The 27,736-nt window shown below is 43.9% G+C and overlaps 1 protein-coding gene across 3 annotated transcripts in view; it reads left to right on the forward strand.

Moving 5' to 3' along the window:
* The window catches only part of TDRD3 (tudor domain containing 3), a 274,263-nt gene that overhangs the window by 92,974 nt on the left and 153,553 nt on the right, over window positions 1–27,736 (forward strand). The window contains exon 1 of one of the 3 annotated variants that reach the window (XM_030566247.1): window positions 11,486–11,506. The exons of the other annotated variants lie outside the window; for them this stretch is intronic. Within the exon in view, the coding sequence (XP_030422107.1) occupies window positions 11,489–11,506 (18 nt within the window). The 5' untranslated portion in view covers window positions 11,486–11,488. Of the gene's footprint in view, window positions 1–11,485; window positions 11,507–27,736 lie in introns of those variants that run through there. 3 annotated transcript variants of the gene reach the window in all.

Genomic DNA, 27,736 nt, shown 5'->3' on the forward strand with positions numbered 1-27,736 from the left:
CATTGCTTGAGCATCAGGAGACTCAGAAATGTCAATTTCTATAGGTATATCTTTGTTAGTTGAGTCTTAAATTGTATATTAAAATTATCTAGTGAGAATTATGTTTTAGATTCTAAATATCAGCGTGACTATTTTAGATTTTTCTTACCTATCTCTGTTGTAAGAATTAAAAAGAAAAAAATAACCATAATACCTGGAAATGTACTGTGTTTTTGTTCTGTTGCTGAAGACAGAGCCCCCAGTAGAGGGAGCACAAATCAACTCACCTAGTAGTTCTCAAACTGTGAGTCGTGACCCCCAAAGTGGATTGTGACCCAGTTTTAATGAGGTCACCAAAACTGGTGTTAAACTTGCTGGGGCCTGGGGCTTAAGCCTGAGCTCAGGGTTACAGGCCCCCAACCTGGGGCTGAAGTTCTTGGGGTTCAGCTTTGGCCTCTACATCTGAGACAGTGGGCTCAGGCTTTGTCCCCTTACCCCTCCCCTGCCTTGGGCGGCAGGGCTCTTGCTTTGGTCTCCTCCCTCCAGGAAGGCAGGGCTTGGGCAGGCTCAGGTTTTGGTCCCCCCTCCTGGGGTCATTTAGTAATTTTTTTCAGAAGGGGGGCGCGGTGCAATGAAGTTTGAGAACCCCTGACCTTCCACAAAGTGGAAGACACTTCAGCATAATTGGGTTCTGAGAATTATCTCACTGTGAGCTACAGTTGCCAACACTGTATTTCAGAAATATGGGACAGACCTCAGATGTTCCCAGTCTTGACTTGAGCCTCTGAGGTTGAATACCTTCTCCTCTGCTCTTTTTAGGAATTCTCTGTCTTCAGCTCTGGGTGCTACACAGAACCAAGGGCCTCAGATGCTGGGCAGCTGCTATGACTTCTGTTCAGGTTCTGCACAGGTGCCTGGAGTTGTCAGAGGCTGAAGTTGGTAGTGTTTGCCTGCTGCAGTGCTGTGCACCTCTGGGAGGCTTGGCTGTAACTAGCTGGGGACACCATTCCAAATTTCAGTGGGAGAGACAACTTTCAGCAGAGTGGGAGGGGCAACTTTCAGTAGGGTGGCAGGGCCAAATTTGAGTGACATTGCAAAAATGTGCATCTGGCAAGTTGCCAAACAGCAGCACTTGGCAAAGCGGAGTACTGTTCTGTCTTGGAATCTAGGCGCAGGAGCAATGCTCTGTACCACTCTGGCAGCACTACACCCTAGTTGAAATACAGGATAAAAGGTGTCCTATACTGAGTAAGTAAGAGAGTGGCCACTTTTTATTTAAAATAGGTACGTCCCCTAAAATATAGGATTGTTGGCATAAAACAAAAGAGGCATGCCCTGGCCTAAGCAGTAACTAGGGAAGGTCCTCTCATTATTAAGCTCCCCCAACAACACACCCTGATCCTGTCTGCTAACAGTGGAGGAGTACTTGTGGCACCTTATAGACTAACGAATTTATTAGAGCATAAACTTTTGTGGACTACAGCCCACTTAATCAGATGCATAGAATGGAACATATAGTGAGACGATATATATACATACAGAGAACATGAAAAGGTGGAAGTGCCATACCAACTCTAAGAGGCTAATTAAGACGAGCTATTAATTAAGAACTCTATAACCATTTCAAACCTTATTCCTAGAATTTTGACTTCCTCATCAGCAGAATCAGTTGTTAAAAGCAAATCCATATGTTTCTGTGGAAAGAACATTGTGGCCCAATTATGTGACCACTAAGGGAGACCAAAAAGGTATTACTCTCCCTTGTGAAATTGCTTCTGCAGATGTGCAGTGTAGGAGTTGCATGCTGTGCTTTGCAATCCTGGAATGGGCAACATGAGATGGATCGCTTGATGATTATCTGTTCTGTTCATTCGGTCTGGGGCACCTAGCATTGGCCACTGTTTGAAGACAGGATACTGGGCTAGATGGACCTTTGGTCTGACCCAGTGTGGCCGTTCTTGTGTTCTTAATCATTCAAAACAGTTTAACAGTTGGGGAACCCATGCACATTGACTGTAGAACCAGATGTTCCAAACTACATTTATTAAAGGTCCACCTAACATCAGTTCTTCTCTTTCCATGAATGTAAGTGGTATTTGAGCCATCTTCTTTGTTTTGGTAGTTTTAAATATTTAGCTTTAGTGTTTAATATAGTTATTAAAAAGTAGAAAGGCTGTTTTATGTAAGGTTTAAAAGTAGCTGGATTCATGGCAAATAAAGAGAAGTAATCAGATGGTAACTGCTGCATTTCATGTGGTAATACATACAGCCTAGCATGCTTGCATATAATTCCTAAGAAAAAAGATTTCCCCTGAAACAGTACTCTGCCTTGCCAGCCTTTATGGTAAGAAGCTTTGATTCAGAGGACTCCTTTTCCAGATTAGTTTTTAGTTGACTGAGACCAAAACCACTCCTGCTGATTGGTCTCCTTCCTGCTCAAGGGTATGAGAGATAAAGACGGAAGATTTCAGAGAGAGGGAGGGAGGTGTTTCTTACACAAACTGAACATCACTAACACTTGGGACTCAAACTCTGATATGTTGGATAAGAGGAGAAAGGTCTGAAAAATGGGCACACATTGTTAAAGATGTGACCATTAGAATTCCTATAGGTTTAGAGATTTGGACTTCCTTAGGTGAGGCTAGGGAGTCTGAAATCTGTGGAGTTTTTTTTGTGCAGTTTTGATTATGATCAACTCCTTTCAATTTTTGTAGCAAACTTTATTTTATTTAAATCATGTTAGGGCTGGGATTTATTTTCCTGGTAGTTCCCTATAGTCTGTTCCAAAGAGAGGTAAGTGATTTTCTGAGGTAATGAGATAATGAATGCTGAGGAGAACTTTTTGTCTGGATATCGCTTTGTTTCAGAGTCACTGGCCCAGATCAACAGGTACCATTATCAATAAGTTTATTTTCTAAACTGAACAATATTTGAGTAATTAAAATCACCTGATATGCAGCAGTTCTGACAACCTCTTCAGTCTTTTTATTATTTATTACTTCTGTGGGATATACCATAAATTATTCAAACACTGCAAAAGCACATGAGATCATGTAAAAATGGCACATTTTATAAGTAAGCCTGGTTGTTGTGATTCAACAATACTTGCCGCTTGGGATTCTCTCCAAGCCTTAACCAGTAATTTGTGACTGAGAGGAACTTGAGGGAAAAAATATCAGAAAGTATATTTCAAGTTATTTATGGGAGGAGTGCCACTTTTACTTTCTTCTTTGAATTTAACACATGATTAAATGGTTCTAGATTATTTTGGAAAGTATTTTCAGATCAGCTATAACTGTCTGCATATTGAATACATGCATTTCTAATTAATCTAATCTTCCTCAGGAAATGACTTTTTTTTGTAAAATAACTAATGTGAATGGCCCAGACACAAAGATTTGCAGATTTAAGTTTTAAGGATTATTCACAGTTAGGATACCTTGAAAGACAGCACAGAGTCCATATAAAATATTTTTTGACAGACAAGAGATGTGAAGTGTGACACAGGTATTCAAATATCATCACTGGCACACAGGCTCATTGTATGTGTGTGTATTAACACACACATTTTGTTCTCTATATATGTTTTGCATGGTTTTTAAAATCTGTATTACCAACATCAGCCACCAGATGGCTACATTAGCTTAAAATTAAAAAAAAAATCCCCCTCTCCATATATGCAATGAATAACCAAGAAGCATCTTGAATTAAATACAAATAAGACTTGTGAAATGCATATTATTGTCGGCATGTTTAAAGCGTTTTTTTTAGTTTTCTATTACAAGTTAAACATTCACTTCAGAAAAAGTGCTGAAAAGGAACTTCATTTCTGATAATTGATTGGAGAGGTGCTTTTGGCAGTGATCAAACCTAACTGGAGTTACGAGTTACCCTGTAATTACTATGCATTCTCTTTAGAGTTACATAGTAGGTTTCCTACTACTTTTGTAGTAATTAAGTCACGTCAGCAGCATACATGATTGTATATTTTTGTTCCTCGGTTTTCACTGGCCTTTTTTTTTTTTTTTGATTGTCATATACATTAGTTGGTAAAATCAATCAAGTAATACAGGATGGTCTAACTTTTTCATAATGTGAGCCACATGTTAGGAAGATTACATTGTGGAGCTCTTCCTTTCTCCTTCGCTATCCCACTTTTGACTATGTATGTAGCATTTGTGACAATTACAGTAATTGCTTACATAAGAATGTATTGTTAGGTAAGTAGTTATTTTCATCTTGAATGCACTTGCACTCAACTGACATAGCTCTCATCAACATGTATAGTGACGACTTAGCCAAATGTCAAAACCAGTACTCCATTCTCATTTTCTTTTATCTGGTAGCCACCGTAGACACAGTGGTCTATGCTCGTCCTCTTGAAATGTTATACTCTGTTGGCTTCTCTGAGTCTCTTTTCTTGGTTCTCCTTGTACCTCTCAAGTCACCTTTCCAGTGTTGGATCCTCCTCATCCACCCTCCAGCTTTCTGTGGCTGTTCCACAGGACTCTGTCCTAGGCCACCTTCTTGTCTTCCTCTACACCTTATCTCTGAGTAAGCTCATTGCAAACACAGATTCAACTACAATCTGTATGCTGATGACTCATGGATGTACCTATCTGTTCCAGATGGGACTCTTTCTGTCCCAGTTAATATCTCTGCCCGTCTCTCTGATATCTCAGAAGTCTAGCTGATGGCTCGAGCTCAGAATGGCTAAAAGAGATCTCTTAATGCAACTTCCCCACCCCACAGCCATCTTCTTTCTCGGTCTCTGTGGACAAGACAAGCATCATGCTTTTCATTCAGGCCTGTAACCTGGAGGTTATCTTCAACTTGGACTTCCTTCTGGATCTTCACATCCAGGATGTGTTTAAGTCTTGCCTATTCCTTCTATGTAACATCTCTAAGATATGTCCTTTTTTATAGATCCACTCTCACAGCTAAAATTCTTGTCGAAGATCTCATCATCTCCTGTCTTGATTACTGCAACATGCTTTTCTCTGGCCTTGACAAAAGCAGTCTTCCCCTATTCATATCTATTCAGAATGTTGCTGCAGAGATGATTTTCCTAGTCTGTGGTTTTGACCCAGTCACCTCTCTCTTTGCTTCCCTCCATTAGTGCCTTCTTTTTTCTATTGTATTGAACATAAGCTTTATGTCTTCACTTTCAAGGCCCTTCAAGGCCTATCCTCATTCTATCAATGACCTTTCATTCAGCATTAAAAGGTTGGATTTTTCTCTGGGCATGATTACACTCGAAACTTCAAAGCGCTGTCTCAGGAATGCTCCTGCTGCAGTGCTTTGAAGTGTGAGTATGGTCACGTGCGAGCGCTGGGAGAGAGGTCTCCCAGCACTCCTGGTAATCTACCTCCAAGCGGGAATTGCTTCCGAGCACTGGGAGCCTGTTTACACTAGCGCTTTAAAGCGCTCAGACTTGCTGCGCTCAGGGGGGTGATTTTTCACACCACTGAACCAGCAAGTTAGAGCGCTATAAAATTTAAGTGTAGACAAACACTCTGGCCCATGACATCAGCTTTGAGTGTGCACTGTTATATATTCAAACAAACCTTTGCATGCTTCTCTATGTTGCCCTTTAAACTTCCACAAAGCCACTTGATTACACTTCAGATCCCTCCTTAAAAATCTGTCCTTTGCCGTGATATCTAAAAAAAATAAAAAAAAAAAAGACAATTGTACAGCATGTAGCTCAGTGGGTTCCTGGTCTGTGTGTAAGACTCCTAAGTACTATTATACTACTACTAATTAACAGCTTAAGTGTGGTATTCATTTTAGGGAAACAATCAGTCTCCTTTTGCTTTTCATTTAATCTCTAATCTGATTTATTCTGTTCTCTCTCAGCTTGTGTTGCCTACTCTTTGGCTCCCCTGCATATTTATCACCTGGCAATGATTTCTAACATCACACCCAAGAGGGAGGGGGGGATGGGAGGGTCGGTGGTTGTCTGTAGTTTCAGTCCTGCTGCTGCCTCCATTCCCTTGAACAGCTCCTGCTTCCACTTCCTCTTCTATGCAGCATTAGTTTCTAATGAAGCTGTTTTTGCTTGGAAGTCTTTAAGAAAACCCTACATGACATTGGATACAAGAAGAAGCCAAGCCAATTTGATATGTCAACTCTGTGGTCTGCAAGAAAGTACTCTGCAGGCCAGTTTGGGAACAGATGAAATAATGCATTTCAGGCATTTAGGAATGAAGTGCAACAGTTGTGCATATTCCATTTGCCAGTTATACATCCTATAACATAACCTGAATTATAAAAGATAGGTATTGATGATAGTTTATAAAAAAATCCTTTCATGATATAGGGCCCACAGGCATCAACTTGTGAAATAAAATAGTTAAAATATATTCTTCTGTCTAGATTACTTATTTGCTACATTTTTTATACACTTTGTATCTTTCCTACCTGGCTAGAATTATAGCATCTATTACTTCTATTCAGGAGAGCACTAATGGCTTCTGTCTGCTGAAAGCAATACACATTGTAATATGGACAGCCTTATGTGCCTGAGAGAAAGATGTCAAGCACCTGCCTCCAAGACCAGTTCTTGACTGATGTAATGGGAGTAGCAGTGTTTTATCTAGAGCAGGGGTCGGCAGCCTCTGGCACGCGCTCGACAGGGTAAGCACCCTGGTGGGCTGGGCCAGTTTGTTTACCTGCCGCATTGGCAGGTTCGGCCAACTGCAGCTCCCACTGGCCACGGCTTGCCATCCCAGGCCAATGGGGGCGGCAGGAAGCTGCAGCCAGCGCATCCCTCGTCTGCGCCATTTTCTGCCTCCTCCATTGGCCTGGGACGGCAAACTGCGGCTAGTAAACAAACTGGCCTGGCCCGCCAGGGTGCTTTCGCTGGCTAGCCACGTGCCAGAGGTTGCCGATCCATGATCTAGAGCCATGGTCCAAAATAGTTCTAGTTTATTTACCTTCTGGACATGCTGGTTTTGCCTGTTTGTTTGCTGTAGGTCTGAGGGAGATTCTGCTGGAAAATCATAAATATCTACAGTATGTTTTCATTTGCTCATATAGGCTAATTCAGTGAAGGTCATTGCATTTGTCTATTTATATAATTGAACTTTTAAGCTTAAGGAATACTCTGAGCCAAGGATAAACACTCCTTAATATTGAACGAGTGTATAAATCAAAACAAAAGTAAATTGAGCAATATTTAGCTTAATTTTACAATTCCGAGCTATTGTATGATGATATTTTAATATATTTAAATAGTACATGTGGGGTTGAAAGGGGTAATTTTAAATTGTTGGATACCAAATCATTTTATTTTAAAAATGACTAAAAAGATTTAGTTTAGAGAAACAGGAAATGGTAGGTCAGCTCTTATGAATTGTTTCTCTTGCTGCCGCTTCAGGGATGTGACTCCCACTGCTTTAATCTCAGGTATTCTTTTACATATCTTTGAGGATGCCACAATTAAAGCCAAACAAAATAATAAATTATTAAGTAGGGCTATTTTATTATTAAAGCGAGGAGAAGAAAACATGAAACAAAACTGGCAGAACCCAAATGATAAACTGGTTACTTCTGTTAAAATCTCTTCTGTATGCCTCTCAGAGAGTATTTAACAGAGATTACATCTTGGAGGGTGAATGTTCTTCATTTGATAAGTTGAGACCTAAGTATATCTTGTCCCAAATTTACTAAGGCCAGCTTAGTATCTCATAGGTACTTAAGCTGTTTATAATTGAGCAAAATAATTTGTTTAAGAGCAGGAGGATCCAGTTGGCTATTAATAATAACCAGACAGTTTAGAACAGGGCAAAATAAGCTATCTTATGAAATCAAAGAAGATATTTAAATTAGTTACTTAGAAGAAGCCATTTAAAGAGCTGTCTTGAAACAGCTAATTACAAATATTAAGATTCTTAAAGATGATTAAATCCCACTATTTCTCTGTTCAACAGTGTTTAGCCCCTCTCTCCTTTCCAGGAATACATGGTGTAACCATTTGCTAATTTAAAGGAGAAACTATTAAGATATTAAGTTGCAACAGCATTCCATATCCCAATAAAATAATCACACACATTTTTAAATCAAATCTTTTGAAAGTGTCTTAGTTAACTTCCTTTTACCAATCCATGCTGAAATCTTGGGAACAGTTCTTGGTTTGATTTCTTCTTGAATCTTCTCTGATTTTCTTAGCTATCTGTGGTAGCTTGCTTTTTGTAGCTTGCTTTTAGAGATGAACAGGATAAGTTGATGCATGCTTGCTATTTAAATAGGTTAGCAGGGGTGTGTGTGTGTGTGTGTGTGTGTGTGTGTGTGTGTTTGAGCATGGTTATCAGGGAGCATGTTTGTATGAAGAGTGCTCACTAAAGAGGTTTTTTAAATACTCTTTTCCTTCCTTTGCCCACGAAGTTAGAGGAAAACAGTCCTCTTCCAGGGTTTTCTAGATTTAAGGATGGTTGCTGTCATTTTCTCTTTGGCTGATTAACTTCCATTGGGTGTCCTTTGTCTCCCCTTCATCTTATGAACATGTAGCTTGTTAATTCATATATGCATTAGGGTTGTCATTCTTTCTTGACATAATATTTCCTTTGTTTTTATGATGGGAAATTCTCAGGACATCTTTAAAGTTAATTGTAATTTTTTCTTTTTATTCACTTCATTTCTGAGATATTTCTTTAATTTTATGAGAAACCAGCTGGAAATTAATTTCTGTTTTCAAAATGTCCAAACACTCCAGTTCTTTATGGAAAGTTTTTTAGTTCTTTTTAAACAGTGTTCTAAAAAATTCAGTAATTCTTAAGAAGAGTCTTTAGCGTAAATAGTTATTAAAGAAATTGCTGATTCTTTATAACAGTTTTTGGAAAAATGATTCTTGTCTTCCTGAGGTAGATGAGGGTAAAGCCAGTAATTAATTCTCCATTAATATAAATATTCTGTACTTAAATGGCTTTTTACACTAGTAATTAGTTAAGGAAGATCATTATATTCCATGTTGGCGAATAAAGCATTTTACTATTTACACTGCAATAATATTGGGAATTATGAGGAGCTTTGCATTTAGCTAGCATATTTGCAAGTATGCATTTCACAAAGATGTTTGCCATTTCAGCATTTAGGAAATTAACGAAAGGTTTAAAACATTTCCAACTACACATGTTTTTCCTAGGAGCTTTTCTTTGCAAAGAGAGGAAGGCTGGGCTTACTTTACCTCTAGGTTTTATGGTTTGATAAGAATCTCCAGTGTTAATTCTCCGTGAAGTCCTTTTGATGAAATTGTGTTTACCAGTTACAGTGTTTACATTTAAAACTCCTATCAAACATTCTGTTTGAAACACCTATCATACCAACCAAGCATACATCCATTTTTCAGAACATAGTATAAAAGTAATTGGCACAGAAAATGTAAAGCAAGAAAAAGTTAAAAATGCAGCTTTTCTGATTTTATATAAACACCCTTAGGAGTAATAAATGTGGTTTTATGGCCAAGGAGGAGTTACCTCCCTGACATTTATTCGTCTCTGTTACACCAGAAAGCAGAAGCCTCCTGGAAATCTCTTTGGTTAATTTTTTTTTTTAATAACAAAACTAATTAAAATATGCAGATTTTCAAATATCTTGACTATAACATATTTGTTGTGACAGGTTCGGTCACAGAGATCCCCTTGGGACTGTCACCTGACGTGCTGAAATTACCTCTGAGCGCCTTTTCCCTGCCAGCTTGGAACTCCAGAAACCTGCCTTGTTGAGCGAGACTTGCTAGCCTGCTGCAACCCAGACACAGGTCTGGTCCACACCTCCAAAGCTGCAGACTTTAACTAAAATTGCTCAGCAGCTTACCTGTCTGCAGCACCCAGACACCCAACTCCCAATAGGATTCAACCTCCAAATAAATCTGTTTTACTCTGTATAAAGCTTATACAGGGTAAATTCATAAATTGTTCGCCCTCTATGTCACTCATAGGGAGATATGCACAGCTGTTTACTCCCCCAGGTATTAATCTCTTACTCTGGGTTCATTAATAAACAAAAGTGATTTTATTAAGTATAAAAGGTAGGATTTAAGTGGTTTCAAGTAATAACAGAACAATGTAAGCCACTAAGCAAAACAAAGCAAAAACATGCAAGTCTAAGCCTCATACATTAAGAAATTGATTACAGGCACTATACCACCTCCAGAGATGTTCCAATAAGCTTCTTTCACAGACTAGACTTCTTCCTAGTCTGGGCCCAATCCTTTTCCCTGGTACAGTCCTTGTTAGTTCCAGCAGACATCTCATGTGGTAAGCTGGAGTTTTCTCACGACTCGCCTCTTTTGTCCTGCTCTATCCCCTTTTATAGCTTTGGTATGCGGCGGGAATCCTTTGTCTTTCTGGGTCCCTAACCCTCCTTCTAAATGGAAAGGTAACAGATTTAAGAAGGCTTTCATGTAATTAAGGCCATTTACAACTGATTGTTTCTGGAGCACTGTTAATGGCCTCCACTTAATATGTTTACATCAGTGATACAAGTTTATATCTTATTCTCCTAACTCCAGATATAGAAATAATAGATGCAAACAAATAGGATGAACACACTTAGTAGATTACAAACTTTCTAATGACACCATAGAAGAGGTATTTAGCGTGAAGCATATTCCAGTTATTTCATATTCATAAGCATATTTCCATAAAGCATATAGAGTGCAACATCACACCCTTCTCCCGAACTTATTGTCAGAGACTTGGATAGCATCCATGGTGGAGGCAGTACATTTAAAATTCCGGTTCAGCTCTGGTTATACCCCCATCCAGCATTATCAAACACTATAATGCTATTCATAGGAGTTCTTGCAAAGTTCTTGATTCTTGGTCCCCAGGTACCTGAAAATGTGTTGGAGTATAGTATTGCTAACAGAATGCAGATAGCAATATCTGTTAAAGTGTAGGTGTCTTGGCATTTAGCAACTAATGCCATGAAGCAGTGTGCCTCAGTTTCCCCTTCCACACAGCAGCATAGGCCTGTTATGCTTTTGCTGCTGTGCCAAGCTTCCAGGGATAAGCTGAAAAGCAAAATGCTTGTGGGATTGTCTTGTCACTATCCCTAGCATGTATAGAAGTTTTTTTCAAAAATCAGGTATGCCACACATCTTGAAAGCGTTTACCATTAATATTAACTCCTTTATCTTGACCGATAGGTGAAGTAGCCAAAGACACAGATAACCAGCAAATCCATGGCAGACAGGCTCTGTTCACACAGTTTAGCTTGTTTAGTGTCTACTGCATTTCCCAATTCCTTTGTGTACCATGGTAGGGGTTTAGAGACAGAGACTTTTGTCTTTTTGGTGAAGGCTCTTTTAATTCAGGTATGTGTTGGGGTGTTAGCAAGAAAAGGGTGCAGTGCAACCACGTCTGCCCTCGGCTTCTCCCTCTGAATCTCTTTGTTTCATGCCCCACTCCCGCTTGTGAAACTTCCTAAATGCAATGTTTTTCTTCCTTCTGCCCTGAAGAGACAGTTTTGTCTCTTACAAGTATAGCAGGAACAACATCCTTCAATGGAATGCTTTGGATTGGTAAGATCCCCTCAGTCTCCCCACAGTCCGTTTCCAAAAGGTCAGCTGGGTAGACTCTCCCCTCCCCTCCTCTCTCCCTCCCCATGTCCCTTTGCACCCTAGAGCAAGGCCTGTCCCCTGCTGACCTGCAGCTTCCTGGCAGTCAGCAGCTGGGAAGACCCCCTGTTACCAGAAGGATCATCCCCCTACCCCAGGGAGATGCGCAGGACAGGATCTGGCTCTATCCACCCCCTCCTGCAGGGACCTGCCTTGAGCCCCAGGACTATAGGAACTGGTCTCAACCATCCCTGCCCCCAGCAGCCCATGTTCTACTGTTATAGAGCAATTAAAGAAACAATCTCCTAGTTCACCAGCAGCACATGTGACTTCACCCTCTCATCTGGGGCTTTCAGCGCAAGATTCCTTCTTGCTGCTAACAAACCCTGGGACAGATTCTGCCACATCAAAAAAGTCATTCCCCAGTAGAAATGGTGCAAAATTGTGTGCCACTGCTGCGACAGTCAGTTCAGTCTGCAAATCACCAGTTTCCGTGTGTACCTTAACTGAAGGTGCAAGGACTTTGTAACCTCCCACCAGTTCTAATTCTGCCATTCTTCCTGATAACAAATCCTTCTCATGGATCAGGTCCCTCGGTCACAGAGATCGCCTTGGGACTGTCACTTAATAGATTACAGAAATCTCTGTACCAGTATCCCTCCAACCTTGGAGAACTTTGTCATTAAGCTTAACAACATGCATATGCTCACTGTTTGGTTGTGTAGAAGCAACCTTTACAAATCCTGTGTGGTAAGAGGCAGTAGCCTGGGATACCCATGTGCTCTGAGAAGCAGCAGTTTCATGTGTTACCTGGTGCTTGTTCCCACTCAGCCCAGGGCATTTACTCCTCAGGTGCTCAGTGGAATTACAATGTTGGCACCTTCTGGACTCCTCTGCTTATACAGGAGACTTGGGACGAATAACAGGGAAATGGGGAGGTGAATGCCCAGCGTCCTTTTCCTCAGGGGTAAAACAGTGATTCTGCTTTCCACCAATCCTGTACCCCTCTGCCATATTCATTATATGGTGGGCATAACTGTTCCCATCTGTGGATTTTTGGGGAAGTGAAGCCAGCTGCTGAAGAGTTCTGTCTCTTCCACTCCATTATAGCCAGTTCATGGTTCTGGGTCTCAATTTGGGCCTGCATTTCTTTATCTTTTAATTCCAGGGCAGCTTTTTGTGCTTCAATCTGAATCTGTTTCTGGGCATCAGTTGCTTTGTCTTTTAACTCTCTCTCCTTCTTTCCTGCCTTTTTTCGTCAGCCTCCAGCTGCCTGAGTTCCAGGGCTTGCTGGTGCGCAGCTCTCTCCCTGGCAATTTATGCATCAGTTTCCATTTGTCTTAATTCCATCTGCCTTTTGTGTTCATTTTCCTTCTCAGCAATCTGCAACCTGAGCAGTTCTAGCTACTTCTGAGCTTCACTTTTGCTCATTTTGCTTACTTTTCTGTCCCTATTTCCATTACCCAAAGTAAGCAAACAGAAAATAACAAACCAGTAACTCCTTTGTCTGTTCTTCAGCCACCACACTCAAAACTCTCTTAAAATCATTACCAGTGTCTCAAAGCAATCACCTATGCACATATCCTGCTGACTACGCCACTGTGACGGGTTCTGTCACAGAGATCGCCTTGGGACTGTCACTTAATAGATTATAAGCTTTGTAATGACACCATAGAAGGGGTATTTAATGTGAAGCATATTCCAGTTATGTCATACTCATAAGCATATTTCCATAAAGCATATGGAGTGCAACCTCACACTTGTAAAGGCACAAACAAGTTTGTAATGACCTAATATTAAAAATGTTATAATAATTTGATTAAGATCATTTTTGCATCAATAATGAGGTCTTCCTCTCCACCAAAACCTTAAATTATAGGTGTATTTTGATATGCAGAAAAGATGTGGACATAGTTTACTGTGATTAAATGGTGTGTCTGAGAGTCCTATGTGCTTCATGCTGGGAATACATTATAAAAATAACTTAAAAATTGACAGAGATCTGCAGTTACAGGGCTAGCAGATTTTTTTTTAATGGATTAGATTAAGACTAGTAAAGGAAAAGGTAGGCGTTCATATTTTAACAGGTGCTTTGCTGGAAGAAAGCTATTTGATACATTTTGCTCTTAATTTTTTTCAGTAATATTGCTTCGTGTACTGAATTGACATGATCCATGTAGGTTTTGCCTTTTCATTTCATTTTAAACACAGGAAAGGAAAACCTGAGGCTTTATATTTGAAGGATGCTATCTGTAGTATAAGCTTTTCTTATCTAGTTTGTTTCTGAATATTAGTTTTTCTAATGGTTTCTATAATGTTTATCTTTTCAGTTGATTTTTTAAACTTTACAATTACTGTTAAAATGTAAAATCACTAACAATGTCAAGTGTATGTTTTAAAATCAGATCATTTAAAAAATATGTGCCCCTCATATAAGTTTCAGAAGCCAGTGTTCAAGATTCAGTGTCTTGCTGTGTAACAGCAGGTGATATTTTTTTCTATTATATTTGTGATAAAGGCAAGTAGATACTCCTTGCCTGGGGAACTCTCAACATAGAATTGAAAGTACTTTTCAGTTACAGTACTTTAAACCAAAAGATTTCAAAGCATTATTAAAATTGAGTAAAGGCTTATCCTCTGTGAGGTAAAATAGTATTATTATCCCTATTGTACCAATGGAGAAACTGAGCCCTGAAATTAGGGGGCTGACTTTTAAAGAGACTGAGTGCCTGAGGTTAACTTAATAGGAGTTGCAGCTGACTAGGACCTCTGAAAGTAAACCCACAAGTGATTTGTCCAGTGTCACAAAATGAGTACATAACATTACCTGGAACAGAGCCTGGAAGTCCTTACTTTCAGTCCTCTGCTTCAAAGCCGTATTTCCTGTCCAATCCCAGTAGTGTTTAAGGTGGTTGTGATGTCACCAGTTTTTGAAAGGGCAATACAGAATTCTGAGCTCAAAAGTGAAGAAGGATCTGTTTTAAAATATTTAATTTATGAAAGGTGTGTAAACTCATTAAGTAGTTAAGTAAACAGATATTACAAATATATATTTTATTAGGGGTTTAGTTTGTTAATGGAGCTTTGCACTTTTAAGTTTTCACTATTTGGGTGGTGAGTTTATATGTAATTAAGCACAAAAAACTCTGTTACTAGAATATTGAAAAATAAAGGGAATACCAGAATTAAGGTTGACTGTACAATCTTAATTCGTCTCCCTTGTGCGTGTGCATTATAATACAGTCTTTACACCGTTACTAGGGCCCTACCAAATTCATGGTCCATTATGGTCAGTTTCACGGCCACAGGATTTGAAAATTTGTAAATTTCATGTTTTCAGATGTTTAAATCTGAAATTTCATGGTGTTGTAACTGTGGGGGTCCTGACCGAAAAAGGGATTGGAGGATAGGGGAGAGGGGGTTTGCAGACCTATTGTAGGAGGGTGATAGGATTGCATCCTCACTTCTGTGCTGCAATCAGAGCTGGACTCCAAAAACAGCAACTGCAGAGATTCTTTCAGCCTCAGGAGGTTCTCAGGGGTGGAGGTGGGTCAGATGTCACCTGTGCTGCTGGGAGCGTCCCTGCCAGGGGCTCCTATCTGCTAGTCCTGGCTGGCTTGGAAGGGACAACCAATGTTCCCGTCCATGTGCGGAATGAATTTTATGTGAATCAATATATGGGCTATGTGTGGTGGTGCTGGGGCAGAAGCAGAGGGTTTGGAGTGTGAGTAGTGCTGGTTCTGAGGTGGGGCCAGGGATGAGGGGTTTGGGATGCAGGCTTCCCTGGGGCTGTGGTGGAGAGAGAGGACCCTGAAAAGCAGCACCTCCAGGAGCTCCAGGAGCGTTTGGCAGCCCCACATACTCCAAGCTCCCCCATCACCACCACCCATCTCACCCCACTGCTTTCACCAACCTCCTATTCCCACCTCACCGCATCTTCCTGGCCCACCTTGGCCATGCCTTGAGTGCAATGTGCATACCTGCGCGGCTCTGCTAATTATGTGCGTGGCCCTTGGGTACCTCTCTCGGTTGCAAAAAGCTCTGCACCCCTTGTCATAAACAGATAGTTAAGGGTTAGTGTCTCTTTTACCTGTAAAGGGTTAACAAACAGAGAACCAAACACCTGACCAGGGGACCAATCAGGAGAGAAGATACTTTCAAATCTCAGTGGAGGGAAGCCTTTGTTTGTGTTTTTTGGGTTTGGCTTTGTTCTCTCTGGGTCCTGGAAGGGACTAGACATGCAACCAGGTTTCTTGCCAAACTCTCTGCTACAGTCTCTTATAGATTAAGAATAGTGAGTATTAAGGAACAGGCGGTTATAGTCTTTTTAGTTGGTTTTCTTCATTTGCAAAGGTGTACCTGGCTGGTAGAGTTTTAATGTGTATTTGGCTGGAAGTATTTTAAATTGTATTTCTGCTGGAGGAGGCTTTTTCTCCAGTTTCTATAAGCTGACAGACCCTGTAACTTTTACCATCTAAATTGCAGAGATAACTTTTACTCTTTTACTTTCTTTTTATTAAAAGTTTTGCTTTTAAGACCTGTCTGATTTTTCCCCTTGTTGAGGCTCAAGGGAATTGAGTCTGTACTTAACAGGGAAGGGGAAGGGAGGGAAAAAGGGGGAATCCTTTTGTTTTAGATTCACGGAGCTTGAATCTGTTTTGCCTCTGGGGGAGGGAGAAAGGGGAGGATGGGGGTGAAGGGACATTCCTCCCTGTTTTAAGATTCAAGGAGTTTGAATCACGGTAATCTTCCAGGGTAACCCAGGGAGGGAAATCCTAGGAGAGGCACGAGTGAGGGAAGGAGTTTACTTTCCTTGTGTTAAGATCCAGGGAGTCTGGATCTTGGGGGTCCCCAGGGAAGGTTTTGGGGGGACCAGAGTGTATCAGGCACTGGAATTCCTGATTGGTGGCAGCTTATCAGATCCAAGCAGGTAATTAAGCTTAGAGGAATTCATGCTGGTACCCCAACTTTTGAACTCTAAGGTTCAGATTGGGGAAAGATAATATGACACCCCTCCCTCCCATTTCTTGCCCCCATCGCTCTGCATCCGCAGGGGGAGGGGTGACTGAATAGAGTGTACCCCCTTTCCAGATGCATTTTTTAGCTTGTTTCAATAAAATAAAGAAAAAGTATGTGAACTTGACAGAGTTCATTGTTTGACACTTACAACAGCAAATAACACTCAGAGCTCAACTCCCTGATTGGTAGATTCGGGCATCTGAGACAGTTTTGTAGTGCAGTGATCTCGATTGGTAACATCAAACTTGAGAACCACAGCGTTAAGTTAACAAAAACTTTAAGCTGGGGGTTGGACTAAATGACCTTCCAACCCTAATTTTCTATGATTCTTCTGGGATCCTATGAAAAACAAGTGTGGAGGGAAAAAATGTTCTGGTTTCAAATGTCATTAATTGAATGTCAGCATGGAACATCCAGCAATCATGTCTTTCTTCATTCCCTGTCTCTGTACTGAAAACACCTGTCCATGTTTAGACACTGCTGTCTCTGCATCCATGGAATTTGTTGTAATTGTCAGCGCCAAGCTAGACTTGCAAGATGGGGGATTCTGCCTTCCACTGAGTTCCAGAACTGTAGCAAAGACAAACTACTATTCTTCTTCAAGTGCTTGCTCATATCGATTCCAATTAGGTGTATGCGCGCCGCGTGCACGCTCGTCGGAAGATTTTTACCTAGCAACACTCGGTGGGTCAGCTGGGTGCCCCCTGGAGTGGCGCCACTATGGCGCTGGATATATACTCCTGCCAACCCAACAGCCCTTCAGTTCCTTCATACCGCCCGTGTCGGTCTTTGGAACAGTGGAGCGCTGCTTAGCTGACCTCCACTTCCCTAGCTACTCGTAGTTTTTCTCGTTATTCTTGTTATATAGTTGAAATTTCTATACTTGCAGTTATTTTTTAGTAGTTCTTTACATAGTGTATATAGTTAAGAGGGGTTCGGGGATTAGCCCCTTCCCCGCACCCTGTGGGCCCATGCCTGGTTCATCGGGTTTCAAACTGTGCTCGGCCTGTCACAAGCCCATGCCAACAGGAGATCCTCACGACTCCTGCCTTAAGTGCCTCGGGGAATCTCACCTCGCCGATAAGTGCCGCATTTGCAAGGCCTTCAAGCCGAGGACGAAAAAGGAGCGAGACTTTCGTCTCAAACAGCTCCTGATGGAGGCAGCTCTTACTCCTCCGCCCTCGGCACCGAGTGCTGGACAATCTACTGCCAGAAGTGCCTCTTCAGCACCGGATCGCACCGGCACAGCTAAGACCCCTCGGCACCGACCATCTCCGGCACCGATGCCTCCTCGGCACCGTTCTCTTTCCCCAAGGGTGAAGAGGCCTAAGATTTCCGCTGCTTCTGTGCCCTCTGCGTTGCAGCCGAAGCACCCGGATAGATCAGACCGCCTGGCACTTACACCTGTCGCGGCACTGACTACCTTGGCACCGTCGATTCCGGTCCCACAAGGGCCGTTGAGTCCGGTCCCCGAAAGCTCCTCGCCAAGAGGAGTGGTTGAACTCACAATTCCCTACATGCTGGAGACATTCTCCACGGCAAGGGATCTCATCGCAGTGACTGAGTCTGCGCTGCCTCGATCCCTGTCACCGCCGGTGCGGGTCGTACAGTCTGTGGGCAAGCCTGCCCTGATAAGACCACCTTCTATTGGCACCGCAGAATGGCACCACTCGCAATCGTGATCCCCCCGGCTTTCCCGGTCCCATCGCCGATCCCCGCCCCGACACCGCTCGCAGTCCCGGCACCAATCACCTCTTCGATACTAGGTCGTACTCGCGGCGCAGATCAGCATCCCATTCGCCGACCCAGTACTCTCTGTACCGATCCAGCTCCTAGCACCGTTCCAGGCACTGTGACTCTCGCAGCCGATCCAGACGCCGAGCTTCGAGATCCTGGTCGACTTCCCAGCACCGCTCCGGTTGTAGGTCTCGTTCTCATTCCTGGTATCGGTATGGCTCCTGGTACCGATCCCCGGGGCCTCATAAAGCAAAAACAACCAGAGAGGGTTTTTCAGCCCCTCCTTGGCCATCCTGGCACCGATCCGTGTCATCCCAGGAGGACAGTTCGTATGCACAGCACCGGGACTCCGATGTGCCCACTAGGATCTTCGAGGAGACCCAGGCCCAAGATCAAGGCCCCCATCAGTGGTCATTCTGGACGCCTTGGACATATCACCAGGCCCAAGATGTACCTCCGGCCCCATCTCGCTCTGCTGCATCGGAGCACTGGATACTGGAGGTGGCCATCAGCTGCCCCCCTGCTCCCACTACGGAGGAAGTGCCAGCTCCCCCACCAGAGTCTGAGTTAACAAGGGTGTGAGAGGGTGTCCAGGACCACGAGGCCACACAGGACCCACTTGTCCCTGACCTTTCATCTTCGTCCTCTCCTGATGAGGCGGTGGCAGGGACATCCTCCACAGGCCCTCCTCCAATTGACCTGAGAGCTCACCAGGACCTCCTGAGACGTGTGGCGCTCAATATGAATCTTCAGGCAGGGGAGGTTCTAGAGATAGAAGACCTGGTGGTGGATATTCTGTCAGCTGACGCCCCCACAAGAGTGGCCTTACCATTTATCTGGACGATCCAGGCCAATGCTGATACCATCTGGCAGTCTCCAGCCTCCATTCAACCCACTGCCAGGGGAGTTGAGCGCAAGTACAAGGTGCCCTCCAAGGGGTACGAGTACTTGTAGCTCCATCCTCCTCCCTGCTTCCTTGTTGTACAATCCATCAATGAGAGGGAACACCATGGCCAGCAAGCTCTGGCGCCAAAATTGAAGGAGGCTAGGCGTATGGACTTACTGGGCCGTAAGGTGTACTCTGCAGGGGCCCTCCAACTCCAGGTGGCAAATCAGCAAGCCTTGCTTAGCTGCTACAACTACAACACCTGAGTGGTGTTGGGCAAGTTTACGGAGCTAGTCCCCCAAGACTCCCGTCAGGAATTTGCAGCCCTCTTGGAGGAGGGGAAAAAGGTGGCGAGAACTTCCCTTCAGGCCTCGTTGGATGCAACTGACTCTGCAGCTAGGACTCTGGCGGGAGTCACCATGAGGCGTATTTCATGGCTCCAAGTGTCAGACCTCCCACCAGAACTTCAGCATACGATACAGGACCTATCCTTTGACGGTCGAGGCCTGTTTTCTGAAAAGACGGACCCTAGGCTACAAAGCCTGAAGGACAACAGGGTCACCATGCGCTCCCTCGGCATGCACACACCAGTGACTCAGCGCAGGCCTTTCCATCCCCAGACTGCACCGCCCGTACCCTCCGCCTAGACAAAGGCAGGACTTTGGTAGAAGGCGAGGTAGGGCCGGCCGTAGATGACAGTCAGGATCCCAAGGGGGCCAAAATCAAGGTCCATCTAAACTACCTACGGGGCCAAAACCTAACTTTTGAAGTTATGCCCCAGGACAGCGTACCAGTTATGTTCCAGGATCTTTTCCCTCCTTTTTCCAACCGCCTCTCCTTTTTCCTCCCTGCGTGGTCCTTACTAACTTCAGATCATTGGGTCCTACGCATGGTGGAACTTGGGTACCACCTCCAGTTTATTTCACCCCTCCTCCCTTCCACCCCTCATCTATGTCCCTCTTCAGGGACCCCTCTCACAAGCAACTCCTCTTAGAAGAGGTGCAGTCGCTCCTTGCCATGGGAGCCATAGAGGAGGTACCAACCAACGAAAGGGGCAAGGGGTTTTACTCCCCCTATTTCCTAATCCTCAAGGCGAAGGGAGGTCTCAGTCCTATCCTAGACCTGTGAGAACTCAACAAGTTCATGATAAAGTTGAAGTTCCGCATGGTATCCCTGGAGACCATCATCCTGTTCTTGGATCATGGAGACTGGTATGCTGCCCTCGACATGAAGGACGCATATTTTCACATCACCATTTATCCTCCTCACAGGCGGTACCTCTGGTTTGTAGCCAACTGTCAGCATTTCCAGTTTATGGTCCTACCGTTTGACCTTTCTACAGTCCCTAGAGTATTCACAAAGTGCGTGGCTGTAGTCGCTGCCATCCTCCGCCGCCGTCGGATACACGTTTTTCCGTATCTGAACGATTGACTCATCCGAGGGACCTCAGAGTTGCAAGTCTCCTATCATGTGGGCATCATCAAGGACCTATTCATACGTCTAGGCCTGATGATCAACACAGAGAAATCTACTCTGGTTCCCACACAGAGGATAGACTTCATTGGGGCCATTCTGGACTCCAGTCTCGCCAGAGCCTGCTTACCTCAGCCTCGGTTTCAGGTGATGGTAACAATTATCCGAGGCCTACAGAACTTCCCGACGACTTCAGCTCACACGTGACTTGGTCTCCTGGGTCACATGGCTGCCTGCACCTTCGTGACCAAACATGCCAGGCTACGCCTCCGTCCCCTCCATTCTTGGTTCAACTCAGTATACCACCCAAGCAGAGACTCCATAGACATGATAGTCACCATTCCCCCGAGCATCATATGCTCCCTCGACTGGTGGCTGATGCCCTCTCTGGTGTGTGCAGGGATGCCGTTCCATCCACCCTAGCCTTCTATGTCCCTGACAATGGATGCATCATCTCTCGGCTGGGATGCTCACCTCGGACATCTTCGCACTCAAGGCCTTTGGTCATCTCAGGAGCTGTCCTTGCACATCAGCGTCCGAGAGCTGAAAGCAGTCCGCCTTGCGTGCCAGGCATTTCAACAGCATTTACAAGGCCATTGTGTCTCAGTGTTCACAGACAACACAACGGCCATGTATTACATAAACAAGCAGGGAGGGACACGGTCTTCCCCCCTTTGTCAGGAAGCCATCCAACTCTGGGACTTTTGTATAGCCCACTTGATAGACCTCCCAGGCGTTCAGAACACTCTGACAGATCAACTCAGCAGATCCTTCCTGTATCACGAGTCGTCAATTCATCCAGAAGTTATCCATTCTGTTTTCCGGAAGTGGGGATTTCCCCGCATAGACCTCTTCGCTTCCCGCGAGAACAGGAAATGCCAGATGTTCTGCTCCTTCCAAGGTCTCTCCCCTGGTTTGATATCGGACGCCTTCCTGATACCGTGGCGTCCGAGAGTGAACGGTACGCCAGCTGCTTTATGCCTTTCCACCATTCCCGCTGGTTCACAGGGTCTTGTTGAAGCTCCGCAGAGATGGAGCTCGGTTAATCATGATCGCTCCAGTATGGCCCAGACAGCACTGGTCCACCATGTTGCTCAACCTGTTGATAGCCAACCCAATTACCCTGCCTCTTCGCCCAGACCTCATAACTCAGGACCACGGCAGACTTCACCACCTAGACCTGCAGTCCCTTCACCTCATGGCATGGCTGCTGCATGGTTAAGCCAATTACGTTGCTGTACCTCTGTACAGCAAGTACTCCTGGGTAGCAGAAAACCTTCCACTCAGGCCACGTATCTGGCCAAGTGGAAGCACTTCTCCTGCTGGTGCGAAACGCAAAACGTTACTCCCACCGAGGTCCCGATCCCCACTGTCTTGGACTACCAAACAGCAGGGCCTAGCAATATCATCGAGGATGCACTTGGTGACTATCTCTACCTTCCACTCGGGGGGACTGGCCGCTCGGTGTTCTCGCACCCTATGGTTTCTAGGTTCCTCAAGGGCTTGGAGCGCCTATACCCACAGGTACACTGCCCCGCCCCAACCTGGGACCTCAACCTGGTTCTATTCAGACTTATGTCTGCCCCATTCGAGCTGCTAGCAACCTGCTTGCTAGTATACCTATCCTGGAAAACAGCTTTCCTCGTAGCCATTACATCGGCCAGATGAGCCTCCAAGCTTCGGGCTCTCACGGTGGACCCACCGTATACTGTGTTTCACAGGGACAAGGTGCAGTTGCGACCACACCCGGCGTTCCTCCCTAAGGTGGTATCGGCCTTTCATGTCAACCAGGATATCTTCCTTCCGGTCTTCTTCCCGAAACCACACTCAACATGAAGGGAGCAACAATTGCACTCCCTAGATGTTCGTAGAGCGCTCACATTTTATATCGAGCGGACAAACCCTTTCGTAGAACGCCCCAACTCTTCGTCACGGTGGCGGACCGAATGAAGGGCCTACCTGTCTCCTCCCAGATTTCATCTTGGGTGACGGCCTGCATCTGTACTTGTTATGACTTGACTAATGTTCCTTAGAGCTGCCTCACTGCACATTCCACCAGGGCCCAGGCTTCATCTGCTGCCTTCCAGGCTCATGTATCCATCCAGGAGATATGCCGTGCAGCTACCTGGTCTTCAGTATATACCTTTGCCTCTCATTATGCTCTGGTTCAACAATCCAGAGATGACGCAGCCTTTGGCTCAGCAGTTTTGCATTCTGAAACATCTCACTCTGACCCCACCACCTAGGTAAGGCTTGGGAATCACCTAATTGGAATCGATATGAGCAAGCACTCGAAGAAGAAAAGACGGTTACTCATCTTTGTAACTGTTGTTCTTCGAGATGTGTTGCTCATATCCATTCCAAACCCGCTGTCCTTCCCCTCTGTCGGAGTAGCCGGCAAGAAGGAACTGAAGGGCCTTTGTGTCGGCAGGGGTATGTATCCAGCGCCATAGTGGCACCACTCTGGGGGGCGCCCAGCCGACCCACCAAGTGTTGCTAGGGTAAAAATCTTCCGATGAGCGTGCACCCGGCGTGCACACACCTAATTGGAATGGATATGAGCAACACATCTCGAAGAACAACAGTTGCAAAGGTGAGTAACCATCTTTTTGCTTCTTTGACAATATTTTCATAAGCTGGCGTCTCCAACCTACAATTCTTATCAAAGCCAGGAATTGCATTAAGCGAGGTTAAATCTGCCATCAAAAAGTGCATTTGTGCAGGGTCAAAAATACATACTGTTTTTAGGAGCCCTGCTGCAGGTTGTTGAAACTTTTGAGCTGTTTTTGTTATATCAATTGACTCTTCTCTATAGCAGTAGAGTGTTTGGGTGAGCTTTTTTGCCATGCGTGAAAACGCCTGCTGAGCAGCACTGGCATTTAACTCAGCTTTGTCAGAGTGATTTTCGTTTGACTGTGCTTCAGCCCAGAACAGTACATCCATTACTTTGTTGTGTGCTTGGTTTGAATCTCGACATGTCACAATCCACCAAGTGATTAAGTGCATAAGTCCATGACAACGAACTGAACTTCCTCATTCAACTGAGCATCGTTCAGAAGGGTTGACAGTTCTGTTAAAACCTGCATTTTCAGTGTCAGTGTCAGCTCTTCTGAGACGAACTCAGAATAGTACTTCAGGTGAGCTGCATGGTATTATACAGCCCAAAACTAGGAATTTCAACAATTACTGGCTCTTGGGGAAGTGCAATTTTTTGTTCCCCAATTTTAGTAATTTCAGTTGTGTTTGCAATGTGCTGCCTGTATCAGAGTTTGCAGCTAGGGCAGTGTTAAAAGATCTATTTAATGTAGCTGACCAGTTTATCAACTTTACCAAACTCGCATCTCCACAGCTCACTGACAAGAGATATTATATGTGCATTATATGTAATATGGATAGCATTTGACATTAGAACCTGGAGAACCGATTTGAAAGATTTAGTTATGTAAGTTGCATTGTCAATTATGAAAACAGATACTTTGTCAAAGTTTGCACTGTATTTTGAAATGGTTTTATTTCTTGAGAAACTGTAGTGTAGTTAACAGCATCCACATAAATGCAGTTGACAAGCGCTGTTAGCTTTCCTGTCTGTAGATCTTTGGCCTTTTCAGAAATAAAATCAAACAGAACATGCAGTACATAGTTGTCTTGCTCATCTGTGGACTCATCCAAAATAATTGCAAAAGACTCAAATGGGTTAATTTGAGACTTATCTTCTCAAAATGTGTAGCAAAAACCTTGGGAAGGTATGTCACTTGGCCTGCTCCGCCTCCAGCAGCTCCCATTGGCCTGGAGCAGCGAACCGCGGCCACTGGGAGCCGTGATCGACCGAACCTGTGGACGTGGCAGGTAAACAAACCGGCCCGCCCTTCCAGGGGCTTTCCCTGCACAATTGGAGGAATAAGTTTGGGAACCACTGCTGTAGGCACCTATCTGTATCCTCAGGCACCTATATAACTTTGAAAATTTGGACCATGATGACCATCAAGTCACCAACTACAATTAATACTTTCTTTGTTTAATAAATCACTTAGTTTTAAATGCAAAGTTTGTTTTGTTAAATTGTTTTTTTTATGTATCCAGCACATTCAAGGTAATTTTATTTAATTAGTAAAAACAAATTTAAAATGCTGTTACTGTGCATTTTTAATTGAATTCCAATGTCCATTGTAATAAATTCCAATGTCCATTGTAATACAGCTTGGCACAAATCTTGAGTCAAGAAGAATGATCATCTGGTAAAGAAGAAATACATTGTTTACTATTTTTTAACATAATACAAATGTAAAAATTAAGAATCTGAATAGATGTATGTTAAGTTATATAATTGCATAAATAAAATGTGTATAGATATAGCGTATACTCTGGGTTACACTAAATACAGTTTCTTTTTTTTTTTTGGCGAACGGCTCTATTTGGTTGTGAATCAACATATTTTAGTGGTTGTACCAATCTTTGTTATGAAAATAACTAAAAAGTACAAATGCAAAACAAGACAAAAATGATTTAAAGCAGGATTTTCTGCTTGCTCATTGAAATCATAATTAAAATTGGTGATTTAAATCACTTGGATTTATATCAATCCACCCTGACTCTAAGTTGAGCAAAATGAGATTCTTTCTGTGGGATAGCTAGTGCAACACGAATTTACTGAATTTAGTTATGTGAATTTCACTAATGTCACCTGGGGGCCGTATGTTATGTTTAACCCCCTATTTGAAGACCTTATGTTTCTATTTTAGCTGCCAGTGCTAGCTGGAATACAGCTCTTTTAAAGCCAGCTGGTCAGTAAAGCCAGCTGATGTTCACTTTATGGCACTCTGGCTTTGGGAACCTGTGGTATAGCATTTTCAAATCCTAGTGTTTGGCCTCCATGATCATCTGAAAGTGATAATATTTTCACAGCATTTTTTTAAATACTCTTCATCCCCTTCAGATAATTGACATTGTAGCTAATATATATGTAGAAGAATGCTTTTTCTCTGCAAATTCATTTTATGTACAAGATAGTCTAAGGGTCTGTCTACACTATGGGATTATTCCGATTTTACATAAACCGGTTTTGTAGAACAGATTGTATAAAGTCGAGTGCATGTGGCCACACTAAGCACATTAATTCGCTGGTGTGCATCCATGGTCCGAGGCTAGCGTCGATTTGAGTGTTGCACTGTGGGTAGCTATCCCGTAGCTATCCCATAGTTCCCGCAGTCTCCCCCGCCATTGGAATTCTGGGTTGAGACCCCAATGCATGATGGTGCAAAAACAGTGTCGCGGGTGATTCTGGTTAAATGTCGTCACTCATTCCTTCCTCCGTGAAATCAACGGCAGACAATCATTTCTCGCCCATTTTCCCTGGATTGCCCTGGCAGACGCCATAGCTTGGCAACTATGGAGCCCGTTCAGCTTTTTTTTTACTGTCACCATATGTCTACTGAATGTTGCTAACAGATGCGGTGCTGCAGCGCTACACAGCAGCATTGCTATCTTGCAAAGGCAAATGAGAGACAGTTGTCAGTTGTTCTGTACCGTCTGTTGCTGTCATGGGTGCCCCTGGCTGAGGTTGGCCTGGGGCACAAAGACAAAAATGGGAATGACTCCCCGAGTCAATCCTTTCTTTATGGTATCTAAAAATAGTCAGTCCTACCTAGAATATAGTGCAAGTGTACTAGAGAACCAGTGTACCAGAGAGCACAGCCGCTCCGTGTCAGATCCCGCAGAAATGAGCTACATGCCATTCTAGAGGGGTGCCCCTGCAACAACCCCACCCGTTGCTTCCCTGCTCCCCCAACCCTCCTGGGATACCGTTGCAGTGTCCCCCCATTTGTGTGATGAAGTAATAAAGAATGCAGGAATAAGAAACACTGACTTGTTAGTGAGATAAAATGAGGGGGAGGCAACCTCCAGCTGCTATGATAGTCCAGGCAGGACATTAAATTGTGCAGGGGAGAGGAGCCGAGCATCTCGCTGCTATGATAGTCCAGGCAGTACAGAATCTTTTCGTTACACATGAAAGGGAGGGGGCTGATGGAGCTCAGCCCCCAGTTGCTGTGATGAAGATGGTTACCAGCCGTTCTGTACCATCTACTGGGAATGACTGGGAGTCATTCCTATTTTTACCCAAGTGCCCCCAGCAGACCTCACCTGAGGCCAGCCAGGAGCACTCATGGGCTGATGATGATGACGGATAGCAGTCATATTGTACCATCTGCCGCCGGGGAGGGGAGAGGATACTGCTGTTCACTGCCGCAGCATCACGTCTACCAGCAGCATGCAGTAGACATAGGATGACATTGAAAAAAGTCAAGAAGTGATTTTTTTCCCTTTTCTTTCATGGGGGGGAAAGGGGGTAAATTAACGAGCTATATCCTGAACCACCCCAGACAATGTGTTTGACCCTGCAGGCATTGGGAGCTCAGCCAAGAATGCAAATACTTTTCGGAGACTGCTGGGGACTGTGGCATAGCTGGAGTCCTCAGTACGCCCTCGCTCCCTCCATGAGCATCCATTTGATTCTTTGGCTTTCTGTTAATGCTTGTCACGCAGCACTGTGCTGTGGACACTGTATCATAGCCTGGAGATTTTTGTCAAATGCTTTGGCATTTCGTCTTCTGTAACGGAGCTCTAATAGAACAGATTTGTCTCCCCATACAGCGGTCAGATCCAGTATTTCCCGCACGGTCCATGCTGGAGCTCATTTTGGATTTGGGACTGCATTGCTCCCCGTGCTGATCAGAGCTCCAGGCTGGGCAAACAGGAAATAAAATTCAAAAGTTTGCGGGGCTTTTCCTGTCTACCTGGCCAGTGCATCTGAGTTCAGATTACTCTCCAAAGCGGTCATAATGGTGCACTGTGGGATACCACCCGGAGGCCAATACCATCGATTTGCTGCCACACTAACCCTAATCCGATATGGTAATACCGATTTCAGCGCTACTCCTCTCGTTGGGGAGGAATACAGAAACCGGTTTAAAGAGCCCTTTATATTGATATAAAGGGGCTCGTTGTATGGACGGGTGCAGCGTTAAATCAGTTTAACGCTGCTAAAATCGGTTTAAACGCATAGTGTAGACCAGGCCTAAAAA

The sequence above is a fragment of the Gopherus evgoodei genome, chromosome 1 (assembly GCF_007399415.2).
Source record: "Gopherus evgoodei ecotype Sinaloan lineage chromosome 1, rGopEvg1_v1.p, whole genome shotgun sequence".
Taxonomy (NCBI): domain Eukaryota; kingdom Metazoa; phylum Chordata; order Testudines; family Testudinidae; genus Gopherus; species Gopherus evgoodei.